At 38.9% G+C, this 18,120-nt stretch overlaps 1 protein-coding gene across 8 annotated transcripts in view; it reads right to left on the minus strand.

Moving 5' to 3' along the window:
- The window catches only part of PRCP (prolylcarboxypeptidase), a 77,372-nt gene that overhangs the window by 36,673 nt on the left and 22,579 nt on the right, over nt 1-18,120 (minus strand). For 6 of the 8 annotated variants that reach the window (XM_060160135.1, XM_060160133.1, XM_060160134.1 and 3 more), the window contains one exon: nt 1,550-1,690. In XM_060160135.1, coding sequence (XP_060016118.1) covers nt 1,550-1,690 — 141 coding nt within the window. Of the gene's footprint in view, nt 1-305; nt 343-1,549; nt 1,691-2,919; nt 2,936-18,120 lie in introns of those variants that run through there. The other 2 variants (XM_060160136.1, XM_060160137.1) reach the window with 2 other exon arrangements.

Consider the following 18,120-nt stretch of genomic DNA (forward strand, 5'->3'; position numbering starts at 1 on the left):
ACTGGCTGACACCTTCACTCTTGACCACTATGCTATACTACCTCTCAATAAATAAATGTCCAGAATATGTAAATATGCAACCCAAACATTTTAGTATGTAAAAGAAGGTGTGTCTAGGGCTGGGAAAGGGTCAAGATCTGTCCTTCTAGGATCTGCCTCTATCAGGTACCTGGAACTCTTCCTACCCTGAGTAGCTCTTCCTTTCTACCACTTCAGAGGTCAGAGATTCCCAGCAAGTCTTATTAAATTATGCTGCAGTGCCTGTCAGAGCAGTGGGGTCTGTGGAGGCAGGAACAGTTGCCTACCTATGATAAAGAACAGGAGCTGGGAAAATAACTGGATAGGAGAAGCTGCCCCGTGGCCTTGGCATAAAAGAGAAATCACATTAGAAAGAGAAAGGGAGACAAGGCAGCCTCAGTTGTTTCACAGAATAACAGAGCAGGAATCTGATGGAAAGTAAGTCCTGATTTCATCTGTCACTCATCTAAGAGAGACAGATATCTAGGATCTCAGCTCTTAGGGAATTATTTTATTTTCAACTAACATATTTAGACTATTAGCATTCCTAAGGAAAAAATCAGAAATGTGGAATGTGATAACACAGTATAATTGGGTTCATATCTTTGCTTTCAGTGCAGTTCAGTTCAACATCTACTAAGACCTCCTGAATACCAGGCACCATGCCAGACATTGGCAGTGGAGAAAATACGATTCAGTCCTCACTTTAAGGTAGTTCACAGACTAGCTTTTTGGTAGAAAGTTGCCATTTTCTAGTCTTAGCTCTGGAACATTAAAAAGGAAAATTTCTTCCTTCCATGTGTCCTCCTAAATTAAGTTTTGTTAACAGATTCAAGCATTACTATAAAAGATGACAGAATATATAGTCAGGGAAGCAAGATAACAGCTACACTTTTTTACCCTCACAAATATAAGCAAATTGGTAGAACAGGGAAGCTAAAATATAGCTACAGTTTTACCTTTGTCCATTCCTATTTGACAATCAAACTTGTATTATTTTTTCTTATTTGCACTGGCTTTGTTTAGATTTTATTAATTCATTCATTTAACAAATATTTATTGAGTACCTACTATATGCCTAGCACAGTCCTGGATCTGAGCATACAACACTGAACAAACAAAAATTCCTGCCCTTGTGTTCACATTCTAGAGACCATAATAATAATAATAAACTATATGCCATAACATTCCCACTCCCATTTCCCTCATATCCTTGTTCAATCGTTAAATAAGCTGGGATATTTTTTTTAAATCTTTTAAAATTCAATTGTCCAAAAACAGTATTTCATTCTTTTCATGTGTAATTCTTTAAGGCTGAACAGGCTTGTTGGATATCTGTATTTATTCTTTTGTGAACTGCCTATTCATGTACTTTTTCTGTTTTTCTATTATTCGTGAGTTTATCTTTTTGTTATTTTTTAAAGAACTTCACAATACAGAAATACTCAGTCATATATACTGCAAAAGATTTTTTCCAGTTGATGATAATAAAAAGGAAATTGAGCCCAGAGTTTCACAAATCTGCACATACCGTATTATTGCAAAACCAGATAATGTCCCCTTCATTACCAGTGTAGAAAAGTATAGATCCACCATCTTCCTTCCAATGTTTATCAGCTATTAGGTACCGTTGTTTAAAAGTTTTATCAGTATGAAATCCAAAATGATCAACCTATGACAAAAAAGAAACAGACAAGACATATTTCAAAGGAAAGTAATTAAATATCAAACAAGTATTTATATTTATTCTTCCATTAAAATCAATCTATGCTACAAAAATCACAAAAAAATTTAAACTTCACTTGGTTTCATTAGTAGTAGTAATATTGATATTGTTATTTTGAAATTATTTTCTTTATATTTTAAGATAAAGCAATGTTATTGGTGGTCAAGATTTTCAGTGTAACACAAAAGATAACAATTATAAAATCAAGTAGTTACTTAAAAACAATAATGTTAAAATTGAATGAAACAGTAGAACCTATTAATTGGAACCTATTCATTTTTAAAATACAGACATTCCTTACTACCTGAATTTTCATTATTGAAACTTTTAATATCAAAATTCAAGGACTAAACAGACCACTGAAAAGGTCTATAAACATTGTCACCCCAATAACAATTAACATTCCAAGGGCCAGGATTTTGGTGTCTAATACTATTCCCCACTAAAACGAATAGGGCTTGTTAGTGAAATGGCTGCCTGACATTTGGGACAAGAAAGCTACGAGATAAACCAATGCATCTTCCTGTGCAAGGAAGCACTCAAAAATTAATGGAGTTATATCTAACAAATATAGGAGACAACTACAAAGGACTATCATTGGCTAAAGGTTTAATAAATTGAACATAAAACAAATTGAACATAAGAATAATGATTGTAGTTGATTGAAACGTTCAATTCATGAAAATCCATTATTCCATAAGGATATCAAAAAAGAAAAAGAAAAATATTCGTTCGCCACCACTTAAGTTATTTATTAAACCAACTCCTCACTTAGAAGTTGTAAATAAAAAAGTAAAGAACTCAACATTTAACCTGCCTTTCCAATAGAATTATATTTCAGGGTACCAAATAGTCCCAGTTGATGAAAAAGAGCTCTGTTTTACCAAATGTCAGCTAATGCGGAAGGAATGACAGAATTAGAAAAATGATATTTGGCAAACCCTAGTGAAGTTACTGATTCAGGCAAGAATTACCAAATAGTGTTAAAAGCATTAGGAGAATGGATGACAGGAAAATGAACATTCATATTATTTCCAAAGTAATACCATAGAGAATACTGTCACAAGATCAGGCTGTCATCACCTTAACCTAGTAATCAAAGTTAGCATCACTAATAGTGGTGTGAGCAGGAATTATGTATCTCCTCACATGGTACAACACAAAGCACATTTCACCTATGATGAATTCTTGCCAAAAATGTTCGACTTCTAGCTTAGTCCAGTCTTTAGATCTAATTTCCAGTTTCTGGGAAATACAAAGGGTAGAAAAACAAACTGAAGATACTCTGAAGAGGCAATCAGACAAATCCAAAGGTAAGACATTTTACAAGAAAAAGGCAAGGCAATATCCTGATAAAAGGACTGTTTTAGATTAAATAAATTTTAAGGAACATAATAATCAAATGCAATGCATGATTCCAGATGGTATCTTGGTTTGAACAAACAAGATATAAATGACAATTTAGGGACAACTGGGTTAATTTAAATATGGACTAGGTATTAGGTGAGACTAAGGACTTGTTAATTTTGTTAAGAGTGATCATATTGTTTTGGCTACATAAAAAAATGTTTTTCTTTTTCTACAGCTGTACATTGAAGGATTTAGAGAGAAAACGTCATGCAGTTTATAATTTACTTGAAAATACTTCAGCATAAAAAAGTAAAATGAATTTAAAGGAAAAAATATAATCTACACTGAGAGAAAAAAACACACTGGATACTGAGACTTTGTGAGATACAATATAAAACATGTCAGAATGACACAATTTTAAGCTTACATTGCACTTTAAATATATTTTTTGAGCTTTTTCACCCTTCTCTTAATAAACTCACCATTTAAAAAATACAATTATTAAACCCTATAATATGGTAAAGTTCATATACAACTATCTGAATTTAAAGAGTTACCCAACAGTACAGAGCCCACTGAGCCTTTAGGGTCATAGTGTTTGAATTCTTCAGTGCTTTGGAGGGACAGGAGTGAGAATGCAGGGTGCTCTGGGGCACACATAGGCTGATCCAGTACTGCTCCAGCCTTCCTGGGGCAGGAGCTGGTTCTGACCTAATCCAGATCTTGTAAGATTTCCCTTGGCTGTTCTAAAACAGATGGAACTTCCTGCATCCACTCCATCTACACACACACACACACACACACACATACATGCATACTTCACATTCATACCAGAGGTCCCAAAATGCAAGTTTCTCAAAACTGCACCTAATGCACACATCCCAATGTCCACGATCATCACCATATATAGTCCTAAAATACAAGCTATTCTAATATAAAGACTATCTACCTTTCAGTAAAATAAGCAGTCTGTATGGAACAGGTATATAATAATGATGTCCATGTGCTAAAAAACCCCTCCCATGACATATGTTAACTCTCTCAGTCACTTATTCAACAAGCATCTATTGAATGGGCCAAGTACTTGTTCTAGGCCAAGTAGTAAACTAAGCAACAGGATAAAGCATTAGCTGAGCCACAGCTCCTTGATTTAACTTAAACTAATTCAATTATACCCACTAAGCCTAAAAGTAAAAAAGAGCAAGAGAAACAGGCAAACAGTGAAGGGAAGATAGACAAGTGATTCCACTTGCTTCCATTCAAATTAGTAGTATTTCTCCACATGAGGTCCCTAGATATCAGTATCAGCTTCATCTGGGACTTGTTAAAAATGCAAATTCTCTGGCTGAATCCCAGGCCTACTGAATTAGAAACTGTGGGGAGTAGAACTCAGTAACTTGTGTTTTAACAAGCCCTCCAAGTAATTCTGATGTACAGCTAACATTTTGAGAACAATGAGTTAGCATAAGCCCCCAAATAAGACAAGAATCTGCTATTCCTTCTCTTGATCTAGGTTTCAGAATACTTCTAATATGTAAGCATCTCAGTATGCTGAATGAAACTCTGATGTTTAAAGATGTGAATTACCACCCAACATGGCCCCTAAATACAAGCCAACTGCATCATTTGAAGCCCAACAGGAAAAACCATCATCTGTTTCAACAAAGGAGGAAGGACTAGCTGTGTTGGACTTAAAGGAAGGAAGTACACAGCTCTCTAACAAGATGCCTTCTCCTGGTATTCTCAAAGATAATTCTGCCATAGTGATTTTCAACTTACCCACTGACTTTAGAGCCTAGCCTTGTAAAATGAGATATCACTGTTCCCTTTAAAAGCAGCCCACCAAGAAACCTATTTCAATAATACAGTCTAAAGGTTTCAAATTTGAAAACATGGGTATGTGTTTGTATATATCATGTTAAATGTATATGGTGAAAAAATTCTCGCCAGAGGAAGAGCCTGTATCTGGAATTACAAGAGCCACAAGAACTTTAGACAGAGAAAGCCAAACCTCCTTCTGTGGCTGCTCTCAGGGCACTCCTGCTCCTAGCAATCCCTAACTGTTTAGCTTGGGGAAAAGCGGGTGGAACTCTGGTATGACAGAAAGAAAGCAGGTTAGAAGTCAACAGATCTAAACTTGAATTCCTACTGTGGGGCCTCAGGCAAGTCACTTAACCTCTGTGAGCCCCACTGTTGTCCTATATAAAATAAGGATAATAACACATAACTCAAAGGATTGCTGTGAAGATTAGAGAAAACATATCCAAAGTATTAGGTATAGTCCCTGGTATATAATACATGCTCAGTGAATGTTAGCTCTCCACTCCATCCCATCTGCACACCAATCCTAAGCATGGAGTACTTAGATGGGGTAAATAAGGCAGAGAGTGATGAAGCTCTTCACAGAATTATAGGACATACCCTTAGAATGTCAAAATCTCCTATCTCTTGAGTGCTTCACCTAAATATTAAACAGCTAGAAAGAGGCAGTGAAATATCATTTACAAAACATTAATTTGCAGAATTTTCTTGACTCTTCCTAATTATCAACGATATCAACTTCGGGCTACACAGCTATAGATATTTTCCAATACCTAACGACCCAGCATACTAGGTGCAGCATGCCCTCTGCTGTTGAGAACTGAGGCCTGCACGCCACTTACAGTCCTGTGCTCCTGAACAGAGATTTTATAAATCACAACATAAAAGGAGACAGGGACGTAGAAGCCATTTGATCTGCATTGTTCAACTGAAGAAACCAGACTCAAAGAGGTCAAGTGCCTTGGTCAAGGTTACAAGTCAGAGGCAAACCCGGAATTTTTAATTGTTTTTTCAATTTAGTGTATTGAGATAACTAAAATAATTAATAGCACTGTAAAAGCCACACAGGCATGACCTCAAAAAGTGAAAACATCTCTAGTCACACACAGCAGTCCTTTCTAGAATGTGGTCCTAGAAATTCCAAGAGATGCTCCCCTTCTTCACCTTGTAGAGGATAAAGAGATCCATGAGAATGGGTAGGCAAGAAGGAATAAAGAGAACAACATCCTTTAAATAGTTTATTGTGGCAAAAATAACTATTTGGACTTTAAAACTGCTCAAAAATAAAATTTACACCCAGAAAAGCCTGTAAGAACATCACATCTATTAGAAACAGTTTTGGTGGCAACTTGGAGTGAGGGTTAACACAGAGCACCTGCTCTGTGTCTGGTACTGTGCTGGTGCTTTACACAAATCACCTCACCATCTTCCCCATTACCCTCTGGGGGCACGTTCATTATACCAGTCTTACATAATAAGGACACTGAAGCTCAGAGAGGTCAGATAACTTGTCCAAGGTAATATAACTAATAAATAAAAGTCAAATACAATTGTTTTTCATGTGCTTTATCCACTACCCAATCCTACTTCTGACAAAATCCAGCCTGCTTTTTTTCACTGTAACACACTATGGCAGATAGGGCTGGCTACAAACTGCAACCTTCAGCAGGGGACACTAGAGTATCTTCATTTGCAAAATGAAGTACATATCCCCAAATACATACTAACAGTTATACTGAAGCATATGGTCTTTTCACTGACCTGACTCAAGAATTGTTCCTATATTGTTTTTAACTCATTTAATCAGGCTGCTGATAAAAAAAAAAATCACGTTGACTCTTAGTAGCTTTTAGTTTTAAGAAACTCAGTATACAGTTGGTTTCATTTACATACCCAGATATATGATAATAGTTAATTGAAATTTTACTAAACATATGAAAAGTATACTCAGAGATATACAAGACAAAAAAATAGACTCACACCTCCAATACATTAAAGCACCTTGAAAGAGGGCTCTCTGGTCTCCAATTCTAATCCAGAGACGTTAAAATGAAATAAGATGTTCTTTCTTCCATTTGATGTATGTACCCTGTATTAATTATGGAATTATGGCATTACATTCTATTAGAGTTCCTAAATGGAGACCGACATTGTTTTTGGGCAAGCTTGATCTCCCCTGAAGGGGTAGACACCTTCATGTTAGAAGGACACAATTTGTCAAAGAAGGAACCAAAACCTGAAAGGAAGGTGGGGTTTAGGCAGGATCTGGGTCTATAGTTGGAGAAAAGTCCTATGAGTGGGGTCCTACTAAGTTGTCCCTCACCCAGGAGTAGCCACAGAACTGGGTCAAGACGGGAGAGCAAGCCATATCTTATGAGTCAGATCATGGGTGACTAGGTTTATTTCTACTTTATTATGTCAGAACCTTTCAAGAATCTTTTGAACGTTCTACCTTTGTTCATCTGTACTACAAAGATACCAGGAAAGATTGGAGAGTAAATCTGACTTAAAAGAATTAAAAGGGAAACAGTATCCCTTGATGAGAGTGGTGGTGGTGATAAGGAAAAGAATCCCAAGTCTCTCCAAGAGGAAGGTGAATCCAAGAAACAGGAATGTCATTCCCTTCCCACAGGGATGCTCCCTTTATAGCCAACCTTAGCAGGTCTAGTTTCCATTTTAACAAGGAAGGTGGAAGTTTCCTCAGAGATAACCTTCAAATGAAATCATCCTTCTATGTAATAAGATGCTGTATATCTTCACACATCTTTCTGTCCATATTAATATAAGAGAGAAAACTGTATTCCTTCCTTCTGTATATTATTTGTAACCTGCTCCTAGTCTCAAAAAAGAAACTCTTAGATATAAATTATTTACTTAAAGATAAAACAAACTGGGAAGGGAATAAAAGGATATGAGAGAGTCCACTGTGGAAAAAGTTTGGCTATCCAGCTTCCTACACCTACAAATGAATTGTTAGAAAGGCAAGAACACAATAGCTACCACAGTGCCCCTGTACAAGACAGATACTTTATAAATAATTATTAAATGAATGCAGTCCAAATCTTCCTAATGTGGTCCCCCACATTTCTGTGTAAAAGGTCCTCTTGTTAATGTTAAAATTCTCATAGACACTTTATATCGTGTTATATCAAGCCAGTGCTTGAGAAAATATAAGAGAAGCTATTATAAATTCAATAGTGGTATAAATAAATATCACAACAGCATCTAAAAACAGTATATACTATTCTCAATAGTATATACTTGGTAGGAAAATGGATTCAACACAATTCTACAGTGTTCAGGAAGCCTCCTTTCCCCTGACCAAAGACTTGGACCCCAAAAGGAGAATTCCATTCTAAATTACCAAAATTCTATGACATCAAAATATTCTCTGCTCTACTAAAACAAAGGTGAAGATATCCTGCCCTTAAGAACACCTAAAACATTCCAGTAAATCAAGAAATAACATGTTTTGTCCAACAATAGTCAGGTGTTTCAGCAGAGGAAAATTCTGGCATCATCTACTGGCTAAACAGCTCTGTGAGAGCACCACACGATCAATAACTTCCTGTGGCTTCAGGAAGCTCTGTACCACTAGAATTACCTGAGCACATTTTAAGCTCGCAAATTAGAGATAAAGTGTCACTGCAATTATTAAATATCTAAATTTTAGTAAATGTTACATCGTCAGAGGGCGCTGTTGTATAAATATTGGATTGGCCAAAAAGTCCGTTCGGGTTTTTCCGTGTTATGGGAAAAACCCGAACGACTTTTTGGCCAATCCAATAGTAAAGCAGGAGAATCGTTAGGTTTTTTTTTTTTTTGAACCGTTAGATTTTAAATATTAGATACATAAAATTTTAGGACAGTAAGGGAACTTAAATCTCAAGTCCAAACTCTTAAATGAAAAAAACCTGAGATACAAAAATGTCAATTATTTTACATCTTTCTTTTTAAATAAAGATATATTCACATAGTTTAAAGTCAGGGTTCAAAATGCATGTTGTTAGAAGTCAGACTAGTGGTTACCCTTGCGGGGGAAAGTCACTCTAAAAGAGAATGAGAGGATTCTGGATTTAGGATGGTGCATTTTTCTATACCTATAAGATAATTAGCAAATAGATTTGTAAACACTTAAGATTTCCTTTAAGATACACGTATTATGTACATATGATGTTTATATTTCTATTTCACTATAGTCATATGTAAATTATATTATACTAAATCACATTTATATTAAATTTTTCTCCAGACTATTCTACAAAGCTACAGTAATCAAGACAGTATGGTACTGGCACAAAAACAGAAATATAGACCAATGGAACAGCATAGAAAGCGCAGAGATAAACCCAGACACATATGGTCACCTTATTTTTGATAAAGGAGGCAAGAATATATAACGGGGAAAAGACAGCCTCTTCAATAAGTGGTGCTGAGAAAAATGGACAGCTACATGTAAAAGAATGAAATTAGAACACTCCCTAACACCATACACAAAAATAAACTCAAAATGGATTAAAGACCTAAATGTAAGGCCAGACACTATCAAACTCTTAGAGGAAAACATAGGCAGAACACTCTGTGACATAAATCACAGCAAGATCCTTTTTGACCCACCTCCTAGAGAAATGGAAATAAAAACAAAAATAAACAAATGGGACCTAATGAAACTTAAAAGCTTTTGCGCAGCAAAGAAAAACATAAGCAAGATGAAAAGACAACCCTCAGAATGGGAGAAAATATTTGCAAATGAAGCAACGGACAAAGGATTGATCTCCAAAATGTACAAGCAGCTCAATATCAAAAAAAACAACCCAATCCCAAAATGGGCAGAAGACCTAAATAGACATGTCTCCAAAGAAGATATACAGATTGCCCACAAACACATGACAGAATGCTCAACATCACGAATCATTAGAGAAATGCAAATCAAAACTACAATGAGGTATCACCTCACACCAGTCAGAATGGCCATCATGAAAAAATCTACAAACAGGGGCTTCCCTGGTGGCGCAGTGGTTGAGAATCTGTCTGCTAATGCAAGGGACACAGGTTCGAGCCCTGGTCCGAGAAGACCCCACATGCCGCGAAGCAACTGGGCCCGTGAGCCACAATTACTGAGCCTGCGCGTCTGGAGCCTGTGCTCCACAACAAGAGAGGCCGCGACAGTGAGAGGCCCGCGCACCGCGATGAAGAGTGGCCCCCGCTTGCCGCAACCAGAGAAAGCCCTCGCACAGAAACGAAGACCCAACACAGCAAAAATAAATAAGTAAATAAACTCCTACCCCCAACATCTTCTTAAAAAAAAAAAATCTACAAACAATAAATGCTGGAGAGGGTGTGAAGAAAAGGGAACCCTCTTGAACTGTTGGTGGGAATGTAAATTGATACAGCCACTATGGAGAACAGTATGGAGGTTCCTTAAAAAGCTAAAAATAGAGCTACCATATGACCCAGCAATCCCACTACTGGGCATATACCCTGAGAAAACCATAATTCAAAAAGAGTCATGTACCACAATGTTCATTGCAGCTCTATTTACAATAGCCAGGACATGGAAGCAACCTAAGTGTCCATCGACAGATGAATGGATAAAGAAGATGTGGCACATATATGCAATGGAATATTACTCAGAAACGAAATTGAGTTATTTGTAGTGAGATGGATGGACCTAAGAGTCTGTCATACAGAGTGAAGTAAGTCAGAAAGAGAAAAATAAATACTGTATGCTAACACATATATGGAATCTTAAAAAAAAAATGGTTCTGAAGAACATAGGGGCAGGACAGGAATAAAGATACAGACATAGAGAGTGGACTTGAGGATACAGGAAGGGGGAAGGGTAAGCTGAGACAAAGTGAGAAAGTGTCATGGACATATATACACTACCAAATGTAAAATAGATAGCTAGTGGGAAGCAGCCACATAGCACAGGGATATCAGCTCGGCGCTTTGTGACCACCTAGAGGGGTGGGATAGGGAGGGTGGGAGGGAGACCCAAGAGGAAGGAGATATGGGGATGTATGTATATGTATAGCTGATTCACTTTGTTATAAAGCAGAAACTAACACACCACTGTAAAGCAACTACACTCCAATAAAGATGTTTAAAAAAAATTTTTTTTCTTTCACTTAAAAATGTGTATTGAGTATTCATTAGTGACAGGCATTAGGAAGGAGAACGGAGTAAGATACAATTCAATCTCTCAAGTTTTGAATGTAAAAAAAGTGATGAGCATACTAATAAACAATCACAAGATGGTATGGTTTAAGTTCTATATACAAAGTGCTGTGGGAGCTTAGAAGTTACGTTCCGACCTGCAGGAATCATGCAAGGCTTCACCAAAGAAGTGATATCTGAGGTGAACTCAGAAGAGTAACAAGAATTTTTCCAAGTACAGAAAAGCATGTCAAGTAAAGGGAGCATGAGGAACTCTGCAGAACAAGCATATTCAGGAACTGTTGTTGTTTGTGGCAGAAGATATATAATTCATGAGGAGAAGAGATGGGAGATGAGATTAGATTCACCAGGCTGCCACCTGATGTACATAGGAAAATCTCCCTATAAAGAGAAACCTAACTGAAATCTGAGATTGCCTCTCTAAACCAACAGTGAATGAAATAGGTACGCTAGAAATAGAGCCTTAATGAGGCAGAGACTTTCATCTGTTGTGTCCACTGCTAAGTCCCCAGTGACTAGAATAATGTCTGGCACATGGTAGAAGATCAATGACCATACACAGAATAAATGCACGCATGCATACATCCTAGCTCTGCAGATGGTATTAAAATAAACCCAACACAGCTTCAGAGAACAGCATGACTCAAAGCAATGAGAATAGAAATCAAAGTTCCCACGATCAAGTTTGTGAGGATTCATTTATTGCATGGGTCTGTTACTGGCTTTGGAAGAGTTGCAGAATGCTGTAGTCAGATGTGCCTTTTGCCCAGTGACAAATCACGTGCCTGAGGAAGAACCCAAGCATAAAACCTAAACCCGACTCACAAGAGTTTAGCGTTATCCAGGCTGCTGAGGAACCAGGAACTGCATGCCCTCTGCTGGGAGGAGAAACAGGAAGATTTAATATAGACAAAAGGCCAGCATCTAGGTGGAAGAGCAGGGGAAGGACTAATCAGCATTTTACTGAAGTATATAACCTAAAAGGTCAGGTATGACCTTGTGACAGGGTTATAGTCACAGTTTTTAGGGCTGTAAAGGACTTAAACCTGTGGCTCTCTGGCAGTGCACAGTTATTTAACCTGAATGACAGCTTCTGTATATTATACTGGATCATTCAGCAGCATACTAGTGTTCAGTACACCCAAATGTGCTGCAAAATGTCGATTTGAGCAATGTGTAAGATACGTTTTTCCACAAAGAGTTTTATGAAGAAGAAAGAAACATGGTAGAGGTATAATGCCCAAAGGCAAAAAGTGATTAGAGGGAATAGTTGAGACTATAGGTGAGAGGGGGATTAGTGATGCTGGGAGATTCTGAGGAGACAGGAGAAAATGAGGTCAAGACACATATGGAGGGATTTGATTTGGACAGGAGGAACCCCTCCTCCTTTGGGAAACAGATGGGTACAGAAGGAACTACATCTCTAGGTGGAAAAGGAGAACACTGACGGGGTTCTGGCTAAAACGCCTCTCGTACAACAACTAAGTTTTTTAATCACTGAAGTAGGGGGCAAGGCTATCTACTAAAAGAGAGTAAAAGGGCATAGTGTGGCAATGATTTGAAGATAGAGGTGAAAGTGCAGCATGGAAGAAGGAACTGATGCTCAGGCCTTCATAGGATCCCTGAGTTTAGAGACTAAATTTGCAGGTACAACAATCTACCTAGTTGTGGGTTTGCTTCAACAGACATCCACCACCCAGGACAGGAGTAGAGAAGTTTAATGGCTAGATAAAACTAGGATAGGAATTTCATAAAGAGGCTGTGACAGAGAACAGGAGGCAAGGGAGCTGAGGTCATCCCTGATGTCCATGCATCCCCAAAGCCATGAATACCCAAAGCCATGAATACCCAAAGCCATGAGGTCCTCTCCATCACAGGCAAATGCTGCTGAAATCTGCTTGCTGAATTGCAAGGGAATCTAAACTATGTTATATTTATTCCATTTTAAAAAGTGAAAAATCTTGCCAGAACTCATATACACTAATCCCCCCCACATCCATGGTGGGTACATTCCAAGACCCCCAGCAGATGCCAGAAACTGTTGGTAGTGCTGAACCCTATACGGTCAGCAAACCCAATATAGTCAGCCCTCCATATTCTTACCCATATATTTGGCTGCAGAACCTACAGATACAGAGAGCCAACTGTATTATGCCATTGTATGGTACGATATATAAGGGCCTTAAGCATCCGTGGATTTTGGTATCCGCGGAGGGGTCCTGGAACCAATTCCCTGTGGGTACAAAGGGAATATATTCTATGTTTTTTCCTATACTAACAGATGGGTAGCATATACAGCGTGGATACGCTAGACATAGGGATGATTCAGGTCCTGGCAGGACAGAGCAGAAGGCGTGAGATTTCATCACACTACTCAGAACAGCATACAATTTAAAACTTATGAATTGTTTATTTCTGTAATTTTCCATTTAATATATTTGGACCAAGGTTGACTGCAGGTAACTGAAACTGTGGAAAGGAAAACCGCAGATGAGGGGGACAAACTAATGTTTTTCTTCCTTTATGATGGAAGAGATGGAGGCTGGTATCTGGTAAAAGGTAAAACGATAAAGACCCCCACCGCCACCCCCAAAAAGGCAAAACCATACTTCTCAAGTACAGGATACAGACCTGTGTATGTATGTAATTTACAATCCAATCGTCCGTATTCCCCCTCCTCTGAAGGGATGGTCCTCCTGCAGAGGGCTGTGATGACTTCCCAAATCTACTCTTCTCCAACTGAGCAAAACCCCAGTTCTTACCCATATAACATGATTTCTAAAATCTTCACAACCCCATTCACATCCTAGTTCAATTATCTTCCCTTTCATGGATGGTGTGCCCAGAATTGAGCACAATGCATGAAATGTGGTCTAATGAAGTGCCTTGCTCACCAATGGCTAGAAATAAATAACTTGTGAGTATGTTTATAGATATAGATCCACTAATGCAGCCTACTTTAAATTGAGAGTCAGGGAAAGTGTACTGCGTTGAATAATGTCTCCCCCAACATTCATGTTCTTCCCGGAACCTCAGCAAGTGACTTTATCTGGAAATAGGGTCATTACAAATATGATTAATTAAGATGAGGTCATGTTGGAATAGGGTTAGCCCTTAGTCCAATATAACCGGTGTCCTTATAAGAAGAGAAGAAACACAGAGACAGATACAAAGAGAAGGCCATGTGAAGACACAGTTATACAAAAGAAAGACAGCCACGTGATGACAGAAGACGACACTGGAATTATGCAACTGCAAGCCACTAAGGATTGCCAGCAACTACCAGAAGCTAGGAGAGAGATGGAACAGATTCTCCCTAGGAGGAATCAATCACACCGACACCTTGATTTTGAACTTCTGGCCTCTAAAACTGTTAGAAAATAAATTTCTGTTGTTTTAAGCCTCCCAGTTTGTGGTACTTTGTTACAACAGCCCTAAGAAACTAACATAGATGGCCTCTCTGTGGAGGTGGCACTGGGGGTAAAGCCTGAAGAAGCCAGCCAGGGGAAGAACTCTAGAAAGAAGGAACAGAAAATACAAAGGCTCAGAGACTTGGCATGTTGTAAAAACAGAAAGGAGACCACAGTGTCTGGAACATGGTGAACAAGGGGAAGCATTGTGGTATGGGATGAGGCTCAGGGCCAGGTGGGCCACAGTAGGGAGTTTAACACAAAGAGCAGTGAGAAAGCCTTAAAGAGCTGTAGGAGTTATTCTGATCTATGTTTTAAAGAGATCGCTCTGGCTGCTCTGTGGAGACTGGCCTGGAGAATGAGATGATAAAGAAAGGGAGAAGAGTAAACAAAAGGCTACTGAAAGGTCCAGGTAAGAGATCATGGTAAGACTGAAAAATAAGCCAGGTTTCTTCAGTCACTATATATGTAATATATATAACATCATACACCACTTTCTAAAATCATAATACACCCAGGAAAGATCACAATGAAAAAAGACCCAATGTATGACATCAGTAGTATTTGCATAACAGCAATCAACAAAAGGAAGTCTTTTGAATAGCTATAACCACCACTATTGTCCTTTAATAACTGATTCTGCACTGACCCTGACTCTGGGCATTCTAAATAGCAAGAGCCCTGCTAAAATGGTGAAAGAGTTCCAAGGCCATCAGGCTCCCAGTAGCATTTAATGGATGTGAACAAAGCAGATTTTACTTCTACCCTTTTCATCCAGAAACTAAAGAAATTATACAACGTGAGAATGTAATTGTTCTCAAAGCTGATGGTCTCTGTTCCTCTCTGGTGTGACAAAAGACATCAGGGACCACAATCTTTACCTGGTTACCTCTGTCAAATCAATAAACTACATTTTTAAAAAGTAGTGTATACAAAGAAGATACTACTACACAATGCTAAAATGCACCTCTTCCTCCCCCACAAAGGACCTTCTGTGAATCATACCGTGAGAACTGCTGAAACAGAAAACTTACAGCATTCTCTCTTTAGAGATTGCTTTAAAGAAATAATTTTTTATTACACTAATACATGACTTTAAAGGCTTTTAGCATTCCAAAAAATTAAACTTTACAAAATGCCCACATGAAGATCATACACAAAAGGAAGCATTGAAGAAAGTAGCATCCTGAGCTTTTTCCTTCTGGGGAACTCCAACATCCAATTTTCAGTCCTGGTTTCACTATAAAATGGCCTCTAGAGACTCTTAATCATCATCTTAAAAATACACTCTATAGACTGCTCATTGTTTTCAGCATTCATCCGGTCTGAATGATAAGGGCGCTGTAAGAAAGATAAAGGAAGGGAAAAGGATATCCTCAGCTGAAATCAAAAAGCTCAGAACAATGGCAGCAAGTTCAAACAGGACCAAGTTGCTCCTTGATTACTTTCAGGTGCTTTTGTCATTAGGCCACAGTCCTGCATAGCAACTGCCCAGAGCTAATACGATATATAGATAAATGACAGTCATTGTTTACAGTCATTCATTCATTTCACAAGTATTTCTTGAGTGCCTACCAGGGGTTAGTGCTAGAGATACAACAGTGAACAAGATAGATATGGTCACTGCCCTCACACTGCTTATAGTCTAATGAAAGAAGCAGATAATAAACAAGCAAATACACAAATAAAGAAACACTTAGAGGGACTTCCCTGGTGGCTCAGTGGTTAACAATCCACCTGCCAATGCAAGGGACTCGGGTTCAATCCCTGGTCCAGGAAGGTCCCACATGCCACGGAGCAACTAAGCCCAGGCGCCACAACTACTGAGCCTGCGCTCCAGAGCCCACGAGCCACAACTAGTGAGCCTGCAAGCCACAACTACTGAAGCCCACACGCCACAACTACTGAAACCTGTGCATTCTAGGGCCCACGTGCCGCAACCACTGAAGCCCGCACGCCTAGAGCCCGTGCTCTGCAACAAGAGAAGCCACTGCAATGAGAAGCCCGTGCACCACAACGAAGAGTAGCCCCTGCTTACCACAACTAGAGACAGCCTGTGTGCAGCAATGAAGACCCAACGCAGACAAAATAAGTAAATAAAATAAAATAAATTTCAAAAAGAAGAAACACTTAGAAACTGTAATTGTGCAGGTTTGACTCTGACAGAGAATAACAGAGATAGACCTAATTTTAATAGGGTGATCAGAGAAGGGGTCTCAGAACAGGCAATAGTTAATTAAGCCTTTAATCTCCACAGCCTTCTAGTTAGGTATGTCAACTGTGTGAAAAGGGGATTCTATTCAATGCCACTTCTTCCACAAAGCATTCCTTGGTCTTCCTGCCTTCTTTGTGCTTCCATGGTAATTTCAGCTCTATTATAGTGCTTTTCAAATGTAGCCTTTGCACTGTATTTACCTATTTACACATGTCATACACCTGCTATACTATTATAAACCCTAAAGTAACCCTATATAATAAGATGCTAGAATCTATTGATCAAAACCATGTGTATTATTCCCACCTGCCCTGTGAATAATGTAAGGCCTGCACTAAGGGCTAAATGTACATTCTCTCATTTGTTCGTCACAGGAACCCTATGAAGTGAAGAGGCTGCACCGTGCCATACTGCCTCCCCTTTCTTGTTCATGTCTGAATCCTCATAGCACAAAGTACAATGGGCACAGGACTTGCTCCATCAATGACTGCTGAGTTGAACTGAGCAGAAAAAGTGAGAAGTGTGATGTGACACCAGGAGACCAAGTAACCCAGGCTGGACTTAGGCTATACCAGTTAACTCTACTCCGGGCCCTTGGGGCCACCAGTAAGGCTCTGTTAGCTTTGCTTGGCTCACGAGCCCAGCCGCTCTGCGGCACGCGGGATCCTCCCGGACCGGGGCACGAACCCGCGTCCCCTGCATCGGCAGGCAGACTCTCAAACACTGCGCCACCAGGGAAAGCCCCTCTGTTAGCTTTCTATCAGGTGTGTTAGCCTCAGGAAATGTGAAGAGATCCTAAAATTACCAAGTTAAAATCCTACTCAACTGTGAAAGAGTAGAAGAGTGGCAAACAGAGGTGACCATGATTAATATTGATTCTCCTTAGCAAGGACAAGGCCCTTTCATACCCCATCACTTCCTGAGTGCCTACTGCATGTGTCTGGCTATACTAGATACGATAAAAAGCACAGTCTTTGCTCTCAAAGAGGACACAGACTAGTGGAAACGAGTAAAGAAACTATTTCTACACAAGGGATGCACATTATGCACAGGATGCTTGTTATGGCAGCCAAGAGGAGACACAACCCAACTAACTGCCGATAGAGGAGGCTAGAAAAGAGGCAAACTCAGAGAAGCTGACAATGCCTGTGCTGGGACCATGCCCACCTCTTTTCCAACCTCATCTTCTGCCACTTGCCCCTCTCATAATTCAGAAATCATTGGATATAATATGCTTTCTCAATTCTTCAAAATTCAGAAATTATCTGGATATAACATGCTTTTTTATATCATCTGGATATAATATGCTGCACACAGATTTACCCCTGCCTGGAATGTCCTCCTCCCTCACGTCATTACAGAAAACTCCTACTTCACCCTCCATGCATCCAGGTGTTCAC

This window comes from Lagenorhynchus albirostris, chromosome 9 (genome assembly GCF_949774975.1).
Source record: "Lagenorhynchus albirostris chromosome 9, mLagAlb1.1, whole genome shotgun sequence".
Lineage (NCBI taxonomy): Eukaryota > Metazoa > Chordata > Mammalia > Artiodactyla > Delphinidae > Lagenorhynchus > Lagenorhynchus albirostris.